The sequence below is a fragment of the Schistosoma mansoni genome, chromosome 1, assembly GCF_000237925.1.
Source record: "Schistosoma mansoni strain Puerto Rico chromosome 1, complete genome".
Taxonomy (NCBI): domain Eukaryota; kingdom Metazoa; phylum Platyhelminthes; class Trematoda; order Strigeidida; family Schistosomatidae; genus Schistosoma; species Schistosoma mansoni.
In genome coordinates, this window is record NC_031495.1 from 39,952,914 (window position 1) to 39,968,287 (window position 15,374).

General features: G+C 37.5%; 1 protein-coding gene across 1 annotated transcript; it reads right to left on the reverse strand.

The window, feature by feature from the left end:
* Positions 1-4,467: 4,467 nt before the first annotated feature.
* Smp_083130 (putative beta-1,3-glucuronyltransferase) lies at positions 4,468-9,320 on the reverse strand. The gene is made up of 5 exons (XM_018794396.1): positions 9,187-9,320; positions 8,991-9,150; positions 8,529-8,763; positions 7,272-7,574; positions 4,468-4,911 (listed from the first exon to the last, which is right to left on the reverse strand). Exons 2-5 carry the CDS (start codon positions 9,059-9,061, stop codon positions 4,810-4,812), a joined length of 711 nt encoding a protein of 236 aa, XP_018648813.1. The 5' UTR covers positions 9,062-9,150; positions 9,187-9,320; the 3' UTR covers positions 4,468-4,809.
* Positions 9,321-15,374: the final 6,054 nt, after the last annotated feature.

Here is a 15,374-nt window from a genome sequence, read left to right on the forward strand (position 1 = left end):
CTGTAGTTACACAACTTGTTCACAACAACGAACCAGAAAATATTGGAAATTTACGAAGTTTCAAAAGTATCTACTTCTCATAATAGCTTAATAAAAAACTATTATAGACTATTGAAACGCCAAAATGATGGTATTTTGTGCTTGCCTAGTGTTGAACGTTGATGAGTTTTAAAATGTACATCACTATGAAATTGATTGGTGGTCATGCCATTCATGTTTCGATTCTTGACTTTTATACTATGTATGGACAACAGTATCAGTATACAAAATGAATTTTATTAGGGAAAGACGAATTATCGGAAAAAATACTTCTATATACTATTTATCTTTAGAGAGAAACAACTTTCCTATCAAATCTAAGATTGTCTCGCACTATTGCTGCACGTTAAAAGTAATCTAAATCAAACTACTTAAATACAGAACATCCATCTTACGACAATATATATAAATCTTATTCGAAAAGCAATGGCTTTTCGCCGTGAATGCAAATGGCATTTATACGATGAACTAGCCAAGTTAGTAAATTCTAGTCTATGGAACAGTTGGAACTCATTAAACAATGAAAGTAATTGACGTGAATCGGAAGAAGCGATTTTAATTTAACATATAAACATAGGTATAGGGGGACACTAGATATTTATGCTAATATATATATATGGTAATCAGAAATAGTACCTAGACACTGTTTGATGAAAGGTTAAGTGGACCACCACGGGTTTGTTAATAAGATCTTGTAATTATTCGACTCACCAATTGAGATGGTTCAAAATCGACTATGGAAGCTAAATGTATGTACACCAAGTTCTTTTCTGATAAATTTTTGTTTTTAGGACCAAATTCATTTTGTTTAAACTCTTTACAACTGTTTTTTGTCCTAACTGTTAAGTTTCTAAAAACATATAGTCAGTGAGTGTTATAATTTAAGTAATTATATCTTATACCAAATTGTATGCTGATACAATTAACCATCCTGTAGGTCCTGTATTGATGTTTTCTTACTGTGACCTAGTGCAGTTAGAGGTTCTAAAAAAGGATGAGGATTATATTCTATCCTCCACTGACTGTAATTGAAGTTCGAAAAGCCATAGCTAATCTGAAACAAGGAAGAGCAACTGGTCCAGATGGATTAAATCCAGAGATCTATAGGAATGGTGGTCCAGTTGTAGTTTATTTATTTATTTGAACACACAAATATTGCTACAGGGGGGGCACCAGATATGTATGCGCCACACAAAACAATGAGAATGGGAAGAGAAAAAGAAGGTAAAGTGCGTATAAGAAAAAAAGAAGAACAATAACAACCACAGATTAGTGTATGTTAGTGTAACAATAAGAATAATAATGGGGGAGACGGAAAGGTAAAACCAGAAGAATTCTTTCAGTTAAGGAAGTTACAACCACTTTTAATGAAGGAAGTAAAAGGTTACAGCAGGATCGCCACTGGCCTCTATTATGAGCCATATCTGATACCGTCTCTAGCCACTGTGTTGCACCATCTCTCAGATCAATACATCGACCAGAACAAAAACCAGCCTGCTCCTCGCGAGTCAATCTTTCTCGGATTTTGAACAACCTGTGAGGTATGACAAGTCAATAGTTTGGACGCAATCAGATGTAGACATATCTCCCGATAGTTGTTATAGAAACGGCATGAACCCTTTTTAAAGACAGGGACAGCTATTGACTCATTCCATGACGTTGGAACACGCCAGGTGGCACACCAGTGATGACTGTGCCAGAAGTTAGTGCTAGCCAGAAACAGGTTGTAGTCTGTGCACAGTTGCAGTAGGCGGTTCCCGCTATCTGCCCTGCGACCAACAAGTCCACATCGGCCACCTAAACGACTCTCTTCTGTGCCTAGATGCCCGACCTGTGCATTCAAGTCTTCGGCTAGTACTACAATATCTGTCGAACGCACTTTCTAGAGAAGAACAATTAACTGGTGGTAGAATTCATCCTTGATTGCATCCGGGCTGCAATCTGTCGGGGCATAGGCGGAGATGACAAAAAGACATCGTTTCTCACGCCGATTTCTTCCTACTTTGATGGAGCTTTCTAATCTAACAGCACATAACCGACTGTTTATGGGGATCCAATCGATTAATGCTGCCTCAGCTCTAGCGCTTAGTGCGACACCAACGCCAGCAAGACAAGACGAAGATGCCACAGTATCACCGGATAAACGGACGTAAAACAAGCCTTTTAAAGCGACAGATGTAGGGCGAATTTGTAATACATCACTAGAGTTTTGAATACGGGTCTCGGATAGACAACAGACGTCGATATTAAGAATTTCTAGAGACATAACCAGCCCTAACTGTTGTCCAATCTGCATTAGTATGCGAACGTTGTAGAAAGCCAGTTTTATTGGTGTACGTAGTTTCAGAAAGACTGGTTCAGTATTCCTATTCGGAGGAAGCATCCACTTTCGACCAGTCAGTGACTCGAGATCGTTTAGATAGGACAGAGTTTCCACCATGGGCGCGCTGCTGTATAAATTGTAAAATGGGAGTACATGAAGTGAGAATAGATGAAGATAAGTGACGTAGTGTACAAAAAGAAAATGATAATACTAGTAATAATAATAATAAAAGTGAGTGTTATCAAGTGAATGAGAAATGTCTGAATTCTAATTCGAGCGAGCATAATATACCATGAAGTAATTGTCATCTCGTAAGATTTTTGTGAGGGCTGTGGTACTGTCCTGGTGCCCGGACCGAGGCAGGTAGTTTTCTTAGGGGACCATACACCGAGCCTTTGACCTAAACGTCTGACCCACAAGGAAGTGGAGCATCGTAAGGAGATGCAGTCCCATGGTAGCCGATGACCAACGATTGGTTCATACGCCATTTGTTCCCTCAGGATACTGGAGCCCATGTGCACCATTAGTTTGGAATCAAGGTTTTCCAATTCCTCGAGGTGGACTTTCCGTGTCCACCAACCCGGTTAAAGCGCCGGACATGTGCTTTTCGTCCTCTCAATTTCGTAAACAACACCCCCGCCACGAGAAGGCAGTGAGTAGGACTTCCCTGGCAGAGGCTATATATTCGCGTGGCCATGTGAGAGCATTTCCAGAGGGAGAGTGGCCCCTCCCCACTCTCGGTCGCACCAGGGCATTTGAGGGCGAAACCAGAATTAATGGATTAATCAAATAACCTGTTGTGATACACAACTGACTAATCTGCTATATTAGGCAGGATCGGAAATGAAGCACTATTTATAAGGTTTAGCTTATCCAGGTCATCCTAATTACTGTGGACTTTAAAAAGTAAAAAGTGTACATTAGTCAGCCCAGTCCAAAGTATAGATGGGAATGGAAAGATTCATACAGGTCTGAAATATTGACAATGGAAAAGAATCTTCAAGAGCCTTCTATAGCAAATCTTCCCACAGGAAGTTCGGACAATATCAAAATCGAAACACGAAATTTAACCCACTTTATGGGGCGAAGAGATCATCAACAGGCTGGATTACAGTAAATTAGTGTGATGTGTTCCAAATAATATGTACTATAAGCTTTTAATTACTTTTGGAGTAACTGATCAGAAATATATAAGATAAACCAGCTATTTTTATCATTTTGTTTAGTTACTAGATTGCAACACACAGTATTCTTTTCTCATAGAGATCATGTAACAGGAAAATGAAACGAAATTCGTTGTATTCTTCGTGTCACAACCGAATTATCTTACCACAATTGAGATGAAGAATATAGCAAATTCTGTCTCATTATTCTATTACTAACGTGATTACATTGAGAAAGGGAAAACAAGCGTTATAATCTATCTAGTTCATAAGGTGAAACTACATGAAACGGTCATACAAAGGCATCATTAAATAGTCAGACTTGAAAGTCTAAAATGGGGAAGATACGACTCCATGTTCCCTGTGAAAGTCATCAATTATATTTATGTTCAATTAGAATCATTATAGAAAATACAGGATGCAATGAAAACAACAGATACGAAGTACACAATCCAAAAGATAGTAAACAATTGTAGGAAAAACTTGATATCATAGCCAATATAAATCAGTATAATTCGTACGCATTTGTGTATGAAACTGAAAGTCAAAATTACCACTGTTTGACATGAAAAATTATACTGTACCGTATGCAATGATCGATAGGAATTAATAATCAAATCTGAAAGTCAACACCAATCAAGTACAAAACAATAAGATGAGATGGGAGTTGCAGCAGAAACAGAATACTATTTTAATAACTAGATAGGCAACCAATCACAGGTATACGGAATAAACATACAAATAGAAACTCAGTGAAATTGGTCTTAATGAGTACAAAGAAAATTAATTAGACTAGAATGACGTATTTCATTGTGGACTTCGTGAACTTCAGACATGTACATAGTTGTCTCTTTAATTGGTCACACTTACGAATACAAAACTCAAATTATACTTCGTTGTGTGACAGTAATTTTGTTTTTAAAAAACTGAACTGAATAAATTGTATACAATAACTATTTATCAAGATGAATTAAAACAACCACAACTCAAAATTACAAATAAACAAGTGAGACGAGCAAGCCAGAATACATACAAAAATGACAGAGATTCAAGACTATTTTATTTCTATAAATAATTAGTAGTATGATACGAACTATATATTATTTATATAAGAAAATGCATGCATTGTATTACAAACAATTTGAATAACTGATTATACATGACGTTTAGATGCAACTTTTGGTTTGTTTTAAATATAGTTGATTTATTAAGTGAATACTGCCTAAATAAAAAGTATTCTGACAGAGATTATAATTGTTTTCTTTTAGAATCATACTACATATTTTAGGGCCAATCATCTATAGGTGGAGATATGACTCCTTGCGATTCCAGCTCATGCCATAGTGTTAAAAGTGGTTCTGCTGTACGTGTATGCCACACTAGGATCTAGGTGAAAAGTAAAAAAAGAGAGTTGTACAGCTGGAAGATGGTTTCAGGCTAAATGATACTAAGGAATCAATACATTACGAATACTATTTTACTTTTAGTGGAGTGATAGCATTTGATTTGCAGTCACTAAATCCTAAGTTCAAACCCCGTCCCATCTGCTTGAGTTTGGACTACTGGAGAGTATGACTAGCTCTTATACTTAGAGAGTGCCACACACTCATGTACTTGGCGAATTAGTTCCTATGGTAAATTACTACCAAGCGGAAAATGATAAGTGTATTATGTCTGGAGATTGTAAAAGTAATTCGGGATAAAATAAGCTGAATAATTATACGAAAGTACTTGTAAATGTGATGTTAATGAATGTTGGTATTATGTTAACAATTTTAGCAACAGCGAAAAAGATGATTTATCGCTTTTTCTCCAAAGCTTAGGATATTTGTGCATCGACTCACGTTGCTACATCACATCACAGGGAGAAGACATAGTGTCAGAAAAGTGTCAGTAGTAGGAAACATTAGGCGCAGATATCATTCAAGAAGAAAATATGGATTCATGAAGTAAAGTCACAATAAAATTTAGAAACTTAAGATCTAAGAGAAGATAAACATTGAATGCACCTGCGCCACTAAATCACCTAAAGTCTCTAACAATTTGTTAAGAAAACTGCGCAGACCTTAACCATGCCGTCTGTGCTTATCTATATAGCTTCATCCAATAGTCAGTGACTTTAAGAACTGATGCAAAGTCTGAGTTTGGCTACCCTTAGTTTTCTTTCGACCTACTGCTACACCAATCATCACTGGTGATTGAGTGTAGGTAATACATGTCCTAATTAATACAGTCAACGAATATTTACCGCCTCATCAATCAATTTTTCATACTCACCTAGTGCTCTGTATCTAACTCCAACATTGGTTGCTGGTTCCAGCATACACGAGCAATGCTTTGAAGACATCTATGACCACATACTAGTAGCCTACGAGCATCCTCTATTTTCAAGTACTCACCGATGTTAACACTGTAATCTTTATTATTTCTAGTTTAATGTCAATGCTTTCGGTTGTCAACTTCTTATCAGTTATGAAATATATATCATTATGCATTATATATCATTCCCCATCATTCTTGAAATCAACGTCTTAAGTTAATCGTAAATAGATAAAATTCAGCTTGAATGGTTATGCTAGTCAGTTGAACGCATACAGAATAACTCCAGATGCAAAACACAGACGATAAATATAGTGGTGAATCGGCCGAATAATAAGCAATATGGTAATGAATAGACTTTCCGTCCCCTAATTTTACAGTCAATGCTCCATTTGGTGAGATAGATGTTTGAGTGACACTCACCTATGAGAAAAAGCATCGATAACATATTAATATTAGAAATGTAATAACAATACCGCAATACGATTGATCGTGATCACCATGATCGATGACTTTGGAGATCTCTTTGATTTAAAATGAATAACGTTTTATACGAAGAACTATTTCTTTTTTACAGACTGGTTACAAATTTATCCAAGTGCTTAGTAAGGAAGCTAAAAGAAGAACTAACCAAGGGGATCGGAACTATAAGCAGAATTAACTACAGACTAAGCTGAATATTTAATTGGCTTCCAACCCTGTCTATGCCTATAAAATTGATAATTGACCATACAGTTCTGGCAATCTTCGTCTTTTTATTACACTATTCAAATTTATCAAAGGGACTAACTGCTTTAAATATCAAAACAGTCTAATACTTTGGATTTCAAATAACCAGTGGTAATCTGTATCATTTTAAATATTCGTGAAAACGGTAGATATATTGAAACAAGAAAGATTAAGATCTCTGTTTGTATCTGTGAGAACATCTTAGAGGATCTGAGAACCAAACCTCTGAATAAACCAAATAAATCATTCGACCCTTGCTTGATAAAAAAAGCACCGCAAATCTTTCAAAATAATGTATGATCCTCAACACGAAGACTATTTAATTAGTCGAATGAAGGCATGTTAGGTTCATTAGTTGCCTTTCCTTCCATAGCATGAAAACAAACTAAGATAAATTAAATTCTACCTTTTTCAACAATAAGAATGTAGCAGCCATATGAAAAGTTTAGATAACTGAACAATAAAAACAGGGGTAAGGTATTGGATGCAATTTAACGACGAAATTTCACGACACATTGAGGTTTTTACACTGCATATTTCAAAATAAATGTAGTGAACACTACTAAAATGTCAAAAACCCATTCGCAATCCAACAAGTGACCTACTACATAAAAATGGACGTGGGATTCTGATAATCTATACGATCAACAACAGGCACAAGCATATTCACAATTAAATTTGAGAACAGTACAACTTACCTTCCGACAACCATCTGCTAGTGGTTCCAATTCTCTCCAGTTTTTTAAACCAAGACCTAACAAAAATTGTGATTCCTGCATTCCACGTAAACGTTTGTAGTCAAATCCAGCATTCTTGTGTTGAAGAATAAGATCAATATTAACTGCGAATCCTGCCATATCAATTGGAAAAGGACGCTCGGGTTTGTACACTGACCACATACGTACAATCTGTGTTCGATTTTTAGATGTCACACAACCCTCCCATGGGAGTTCACCTGCAAATCCAACCGGCCATGTTGAAACTTTGTTTGTACCACGCATCTGAAGTTATAGATAAACTTTTCATACTTAAATTTAATCAATAAACGGTATAAAGAAGTTAATATCTTGTTTCTAGTCAAGCTTTTATTTGCATTTCCAGATGAGAACTACTAATGTTTTTTAGCTAAAGTACTCTGTGATGAATTCGTCGTCAAATTAAGTGACTAATTTATGAAGTATTTTAGTGAAGCAATTTATTTTGGTAATGAAATGGCAGAGAAAAAATACCAGGGCTTGAAACATTTGAAACTGAGACAGACACATTCTTTTGCCCTACTTAAATAGACATTTGAAATGGCACTTTGTAACACTGAAATGAATAACTCTATATTTTTAATTAATAAATATCCGGCAAACTAAGACAAGAACTAATCAAGCTGTCGATTTAAAAGCCTGTCTACTGAAGTTCACTTCTTAGTTCCCATTATCTAAACGCCTGTTGCGCCATTTTTAATATTTATTTAGGAAAATGTTAGTGCAGAGTCCTACTTCAGTTCTGCGAAACCTGGTCTATTCAAAATATATGTGGCAAAGGTATGTAAGCTTTTCATATGACTCGAACTTTTTTAATTTTCATTCAATTTATGAGAAGTCAGGATCTAAGACTCTAGTTATTTATGAGAAATACCTAACTTCCGATACTCTCTGATACATTTGATGGTACGATCTCTCCCACAAATAAATTATATGCGCTTCTAACCGACCTACCAGCCATAGTAAGATCTGAACAAACTATGTAGCTCGGTAGATTGTCGTTAATGATAACCGAACTTAGACCAAGTCTCACTCTAAGGTAGTAAATGGAACAGTGTTTCAATAACTTTGACCAACTATCTTGATCAATCGTGGTTTTTTCTGACAGGAATTGACAATTAATCAAGTGGAAAAAAGAATTTGTCCATAAACTGCATTAATTCAGTACGATGAAAGTTAAGCAAAAATTTGTAGACTTACTTCCTCAAAAATACGTAAATTATAGGAGTTGTCATCGTCAGCGATGTATAAGACACCTTTGTTTCTACCTAAAATAAGATTCTGGCGCAACCATTGAAGCCCAAGATTACGTTGAAGTATGCCCTTAGGACGAAACCAGAAGGGTTCCCTCGCTTTAGGTTTTTCTGACTGTGGTGTTGGGATGTTTAAATGTACAAAAGGTACACCACAATCATTTAAAATATTTGATACAACCCTAAAAGAGAATAAATCACATGTCACATCGTATTTCAAATAGTCAGAAAAAACTGTACTCAGGTAGATGCGATTAGCAACAGTCAAGTTAAATTCGAAAGAGAACAATGAAAAGGTATAAAGTCCCCATCTAATTGGGCTCAATTAGTAGTTTCACGGACAAAACAGTACATATTAAGATATAAATGACTGACCAAACAACATACTAAATACCAAATCAAAGACTACCATGAAGGTTCTGTGCTATCTTCTACAAGAATCCATAAAATATCCTTCAAATTACGTAAGGTATTACACATTCTTGTAAGTTCTGCACGCTGGACGTTTCTTTGGTATGTAGCAGTAATTATGTACAAAATGGGTTTGTTCACATGACTACCGTAACTTTCTGAAATAACAAAGTTTACGACCATGCACAAATTACTTTGATACTGTTTCCCGATGGTATACAAGAAAACTGTCAGCGGAAAAATACAGAGAAAAACAGCAAGCCTACATCGAGTAGCACAAACCCACTTGAGCAAGGTCCGAATTATACAAGACAACCTCCATACAGTCTAAAAGAGGAAAATACAGCTATTAAGTGGGCAAAGTACACTATGTCAGACTGTCACGCTATTATTGAGTAAAAACATAGTCAGTGGATAATCACAGATATAAAATCCGATTCAAATCTGAATCGGCTACAATTATTACAGTTCACACTAAGAGTGGTGAAAAATTATTGAAGAATGCGACTGAATAAGAAAAACCAGGTAGCAAAGAACTAGAAAAAAGACACAGCAGGGAATGTATATTAAGATGAATAGATTTACAAAATGACAATGATTCCTTCTACATGATAGAGGTTAAAAAGGTATACACTGAATGTCCCATTTTTTTAATGAATAAGGTCACTCAAATGTTTTCCTTTTTATTATTATTATTTTAACACATAAATATTGGTACAAGGAAGCACCAGATAAATATGCGCCACACAAATCTCATTTGATTTGTGTGAGGGCTGAGATACTGCCCAGGTGCCCAGACTGAAACAGGTGGTTTTCTTAGGGAGCCACACCTCGAGCCTTTGACCTAAACGTCTGACCCACAAGGAAGTGGAGCATCGTAAGGAGATGCAGTCCCATGGTAGCCGATGACCAACGATTGGTTCATACGCCATTTGTTCCCTCAGGATACTGGAGCCCATGTGCACCATTAGTTTGGAATCAAGGTTTTCCAATTCCTCGAGGTGGACTTTCCGTGTCCACCAACCCGGTTAAAGCGCCGGACATGTGCTTTTCGTCCTCTCAATTTCGTAAACAACACCCCCGCCACGAGAAGGCAGTGAGTAGGACTTCCCTGGCAGAGGCTATATATTCGCGTGGCCATGTGAGAGCATTTCCAGAGGGAGAGCGGACTCTCCCCGCTCTCGGCCATACCAGGGCATTTGGGGGCGTTTCAATTACCAAATAACAATATATATACTTAGCTAACTGTCACTTACTTCGTTAATAAGGACTAGAGATATCAAAGTTTTAAAGTTAACTCATTTACCAGTTGCTTGGGCATGAGCCACGCTAATTATGAATGTTAAAGACATTATGCCATTCAGCGAAACAAAAGTGGAACAGAACTAATGATACCACCCTGCAGCAAAAACCAACCTGTGTGTAGTAGAGTCAGAAAGCGCGACCTATTCGTTGAAAGATAACTTTTAACGGCTAAACGACTGCTTTAAAGTTGGTACTGTTATCACATACGCTTTCCTATTCATTGATTTAAATCAATGAGTATTGGGTGAGGAATCCATTCGAAAACTTATTGTTACTTATGCTGAGTATTAGGTCTCCGCTTAAACTCACATCCAGGAGACACCGCTGACCAAACAGCTGTTAAATAACTACTCTTACAATTTATTTTAATAAGATTTTATTCTGTTTTTTGGGATTGCCTGAAATTCTTTAGATGGATCATAACAAAGAAAAAACAAGGGAAGTTCAGGACGCATAAATCGGTTTTTCCTCGAAAGTCATGGGATCAATCAGCTAACTATTAAAATGGACGATGATTGTCACACTTTCGTGTTTTTACTACATGTTATCCCAGTTATTTTTGGAAATACAGCCAAAACAAAGTAAAGGCTTATACATATTGGACTTTCTATTCGACAACCAGTAACACCAGCACTTTACTGAAGTCCTAGTATATAGACTAAACTCTGAGGCAACTGCGATCACAAGACCATAAGTTTGCAGTGTCGTCTACTTTAGTAAGACATGTCTCAAAGCAACATAACAACATAATGCGATCCCAAGTAGTATATTAAAAACCAAAGTATTAGTTAGTTGCCTAACCTATGACTTAATCACATAAGTTAATAAAACTCAATAGAGCCCTCAAGTCTATGTAACTCCTCAAGTATACATTGTAAGATTAAGCACCCGAGTAGGATATCTCATTCAACTATCGTCGTGAGTTCTGTTTTACAGTTCATGATCTTTGGATACTGTACTCAGGTGTCTATACCCACCACTAGCATGCTGTTTAAACACTGGGATTCGATTTGTCTTCAATGAGAAAATTGACTGAGACTAAATAATACCTTTCACTATAGTGTTTGATAAATTGTGGAGAATGTATTCGCTGACAGAAATACCTAATATGACACCTAATTAAAAACTCGTGGTTGAGACCAGAAAGTTTTAGTGAAAAATCCTGACATTCACCCACGATCGGTGAGGTAAATTACTATCTTAGATCAGGTTATTGAAAAGTTGTCTGCTAATATGGATTTATTCTATGGCAGAGAGACAGGGGTGAGAATTCTACCTCGCAGTCCCGAGTCGTAAAATACTCTAGATTTTACCAGTCCTTTCTAAATCACTGAAAGTGCCTGCAACTCACCAAAAGACAGGACAGGGTTACTTGGAAACAAGATTTCATACGGTTGAATGTTCACTTTCCATAGAACTTAAAAAGTATCTTATCTCCGAGTAGCGCCTACCCTGTCCATATGGCACAGTACGCAATATATAACAGTATATTACGTAAATATACAGAATAGAAACATACGCTACACAAGTGACAATTCTTTACACCCGTGCTTGTCACTGAAATAAATTCTTTGTATATTGATTTAATGTCAGTGGTTGTGAACTAAATAGCTTTTATTTCTAGAAGAGGCGTTATGTGGAGATAATTGTAATAACGGTATCAAGCTAAACAAGAAATGTGTGAACTAGAAATGTTGAGAAGCATCAATAATAAAATAAAAGCATGGTATGCTTTCAGAGTTGTGTGAAAAACAGTCATTGGCCCCCAGCATGAAATTGTTACTTCAAGGTCCAACAGTGTAATTTTGCACCTTGTCGAGACTACTTAAACAATTATTTTCACAAAGAATAACTAGAATATATTGCAGATCTGACCAGGGCAGAAATGTGACGGCTAGTATTTAAGGAAATCTTTTTCGAGTTATTAATATAAAAGTATGTTCGCAATACGCTATCTAGTTGGATTGGCACTTCGAAAATTTTACCAAGGGTGTCTAAATTCCTCATCCTAATACAAAGGTTTATGCATGAGACGCCGATTGACCTTCGGAGTTACTTATTTCTAACTTGTCATTTACAAAGTAAAGCAACATCAGTGCTGGGATCTACCTCAACACTAATATTGCGAACACGAGAGGGGAATCAAATGCAACCCTGAAAACTCGCAATCTTAGTTGTTAATAAACAGAATCACCTGGATTGAAATGGCACAATTGTATGCAGATCACATACGCCAAATAACTGGAAAATTGCCCGAAACTGATGGATATCACATTTGTCATAATGTAGCTGTAAATAATTCCCCAAGATCAATAGCTCATTAAGTGTTCGACATTGGATGCCGACCACATTGTTTTAAGTGAGCTTGTTTAACTGAAGGTGTTCGGTCATGCATCCGCACCAGATCACGTTACGACTTAGCGTGGGAAACAGCTCCTACGTTCACTAGCCAGAGTAGAGCAACTGCTTTTCGATATATTGATAACGTATCAAATATATCTTTCCTACCTCTTCGCATCTGACTTCTGATTTTAACCCAGTGGGGGACGCTTCGAATATAGGTGTTACTGGTTAATAGTTGTCAAACTAGAATACTTGTCGTATCTTCAATAACTTTATAGGAGACAAAAGACAGGCAATATTGGTCTTCTTTTTGACAGCTCCGGTTGATAATCTATTTTCCTCGAATCGTTCAGCTGAAATTACATATATGACTATTTTTGGTATTAGATCCCACGAATTTATTGCTTGGTAGGAAAATCTAAATGTCATGGGGTTTCTGTTTGTCTTGGTTTTCGAACTCCTCTTTAGTGTCCTCTGAGATGTCTTAAGTAGGGTGGAAGTAGAAGAGGGAATACGCAAGGTGCATAGCTGTTTTACAGTAATCCGCTCATTACACTTTAAGCACCACATAGTCTCCCATATGTTGTAGAGAAACCTAAATTCTGGAGCTGCCTTGCGTATGACTTGTCACTTGTAACAATTCGCTTCCAGCCAGAAAGTATATTTTATTCTGAGGGGGGTTATGGGACAGCGAAAGTTAGGGAAAAGGAAAAAACAAAATGCAAATAATTTGAGGCGGCGTCTCTATTCTTTGAATTCTGAGAGCAGCCAATAATAGGTAAATACACAGCACGTGTGAAACTAAGACTATTCGACTATCAAAACCAGAAATACGAGCTTCAGATCTCAAATCCATATGCTGATAACCTATTAAATATATCCTTGGATATCCTCGCCTCTGTTTTCCGATTTCCCTTAGTAGGTACGATTCATAGTAGGTGTTACTGTTTAAAGCATTGTCAAACTCCAAATACCTGTGGCATCTTCATCGGTGAGCCTAACGTGATTTGGCACACCGACCTACAAACTGTGAACCTGTTCCTTTTTGGAATTTCATGAATCATTGCTTTATTTTGTAGGACCAGTGAAATATCATTGAACCCTAGCCAAATCATCCGGCAGTTGGGTCACTAAATATCGAACAGATCATCGTCAAGGTCAAAGACAATGAGCGCGCATCAGTTAATCATACGCCATGGACTGGCTCATGAGGCAGTGGTTCTACTTTCGCTTGTACCTACTTTGATATATTCCTGTAATAATGTTCTTTGTGCTGTACAGACTTCAGAGCATCCATGGTCCCTTGATACGTCAATGGGGCAATCCACGTAAGGTGCTGGTCGCAAGATGTGACTTCGAAGTTAGCTTGTTCATTACACCGTTCCCGTCTAACTCGAGTAGGCCTCCAATCATTCGACATAGATCATCAACGTTGATGGTCTACGATTTTAATTTTTATATATTGTGTTATTTTTCTTTTAGAGTTTTCGGATATTTTTTTCTCGTTCATTCTCGTACTTGATATTTCGTTCTGACGGAACAGATACCTAAGGTATTCAAGTTAAATACCATGTCCCCAACTTCATTTCAACTTATGCCCTCCTGGCCAGACGACATCAAAGCCTGGTTCTGACACGCAGAAGCAAACCTCTATGAGCACGGCCTGAACGACACACGTTCACAATTCATCACAGTAGTCAAGGCACTACCGCGCGAATTCAACAGGTACGTCACACCTAGTATGTTTACTAGTGATGAGTCGGAACCTTACAAAACTCTAAAATGGCTCATTTTGAAACGCTGAGATCTAACCAATCGACAAGGGTTAGACCAACTCCTGAATAATATCGACCTGCAACATGGTTGTGCGACAGACATGTCGCTAAGAATGAGAGAGGTTATCGGCCAAAGAACTTTCGGTGATGGCCTATTCAGACTAATTTCCTTATCCAAACTTCCTCAACGGGTGCAAACTGAGCTGATCTCGTTTCAAAACAACGCCACAGACGACCTGGCTACATCTGATGATCGCATCCTAGAAATCACGAAATCTTCTAATGCCGAGGATTTTTCAGGAAAGAAAACTCTCAACCGACACAGATCGACATTAAGGAATTATGGCATACACTAACACGCCGTCTTAGATTTCGTAATGACCGTAAGCGGTCACACACCCCTTCGAAGAAGCACTTTGAGTAGGCGACCTGTCTCCAGACCACAAGAGATGGATAACCCCGACTGGCGCTGGTGCCATAACCAGTATGGAAAGTTTTCCAGGAATTGCGGCAAAACCCTGCAATTATCCGAACTCAAAGCCAACCTACATGAAAAACAATTCGGGAAACTTCCCAGCCGGCACGCGTTAACGGCGACCGTAGCCGGTAAACATAGCCGTCTGTTATACGTCACAGATGTGATAACGAATGTCCGCCACCTCGTCAATACTGGTACAGAAATTAGGTGTTCTTCCTGCAACACCACAATCTACTCATCGATACGTGCACACCGAGACAAGTAGACGGAAACACTAATTAATCTGCTAGTGTAACTTCTTTTCCGGTTGTAGATTATCTTCAGTCAGAATTAGGCACACAATAAACCCATTCTTTCAGCCATTACTCGACAAGCACTCTGGGATTAACCGGCCACAACCGAAATTGCTGTGTGTAATGAGTAATGTTACACATCACATCACAACTACATGACCGCCAGTATTCTTGAAAGCATGCGGACT

Coding starts and splice junctions, on each gene's coding strand:
- Smp_083130 (XM_018794396.1), bottom strand. CDS start 9,061: ATGTGTAATACCTTACGTAATTTGAAGGATATTTTATGGATTCTTGTA. Junction 8,764..8,990: donor GATAGCACAGAACCTTCATG/GTAGTCTTTGAT, acceptor ATTCTCTTTTAG/GGTTGTATCAAATATTTTAA. Junction 4,912..7,271: donor TAGCAGATGGTTGTCGGAAG/GTAAGTTGTACT, acceptor CTTTTCACCTAG/ATCCTAGTGTGGCATACACG.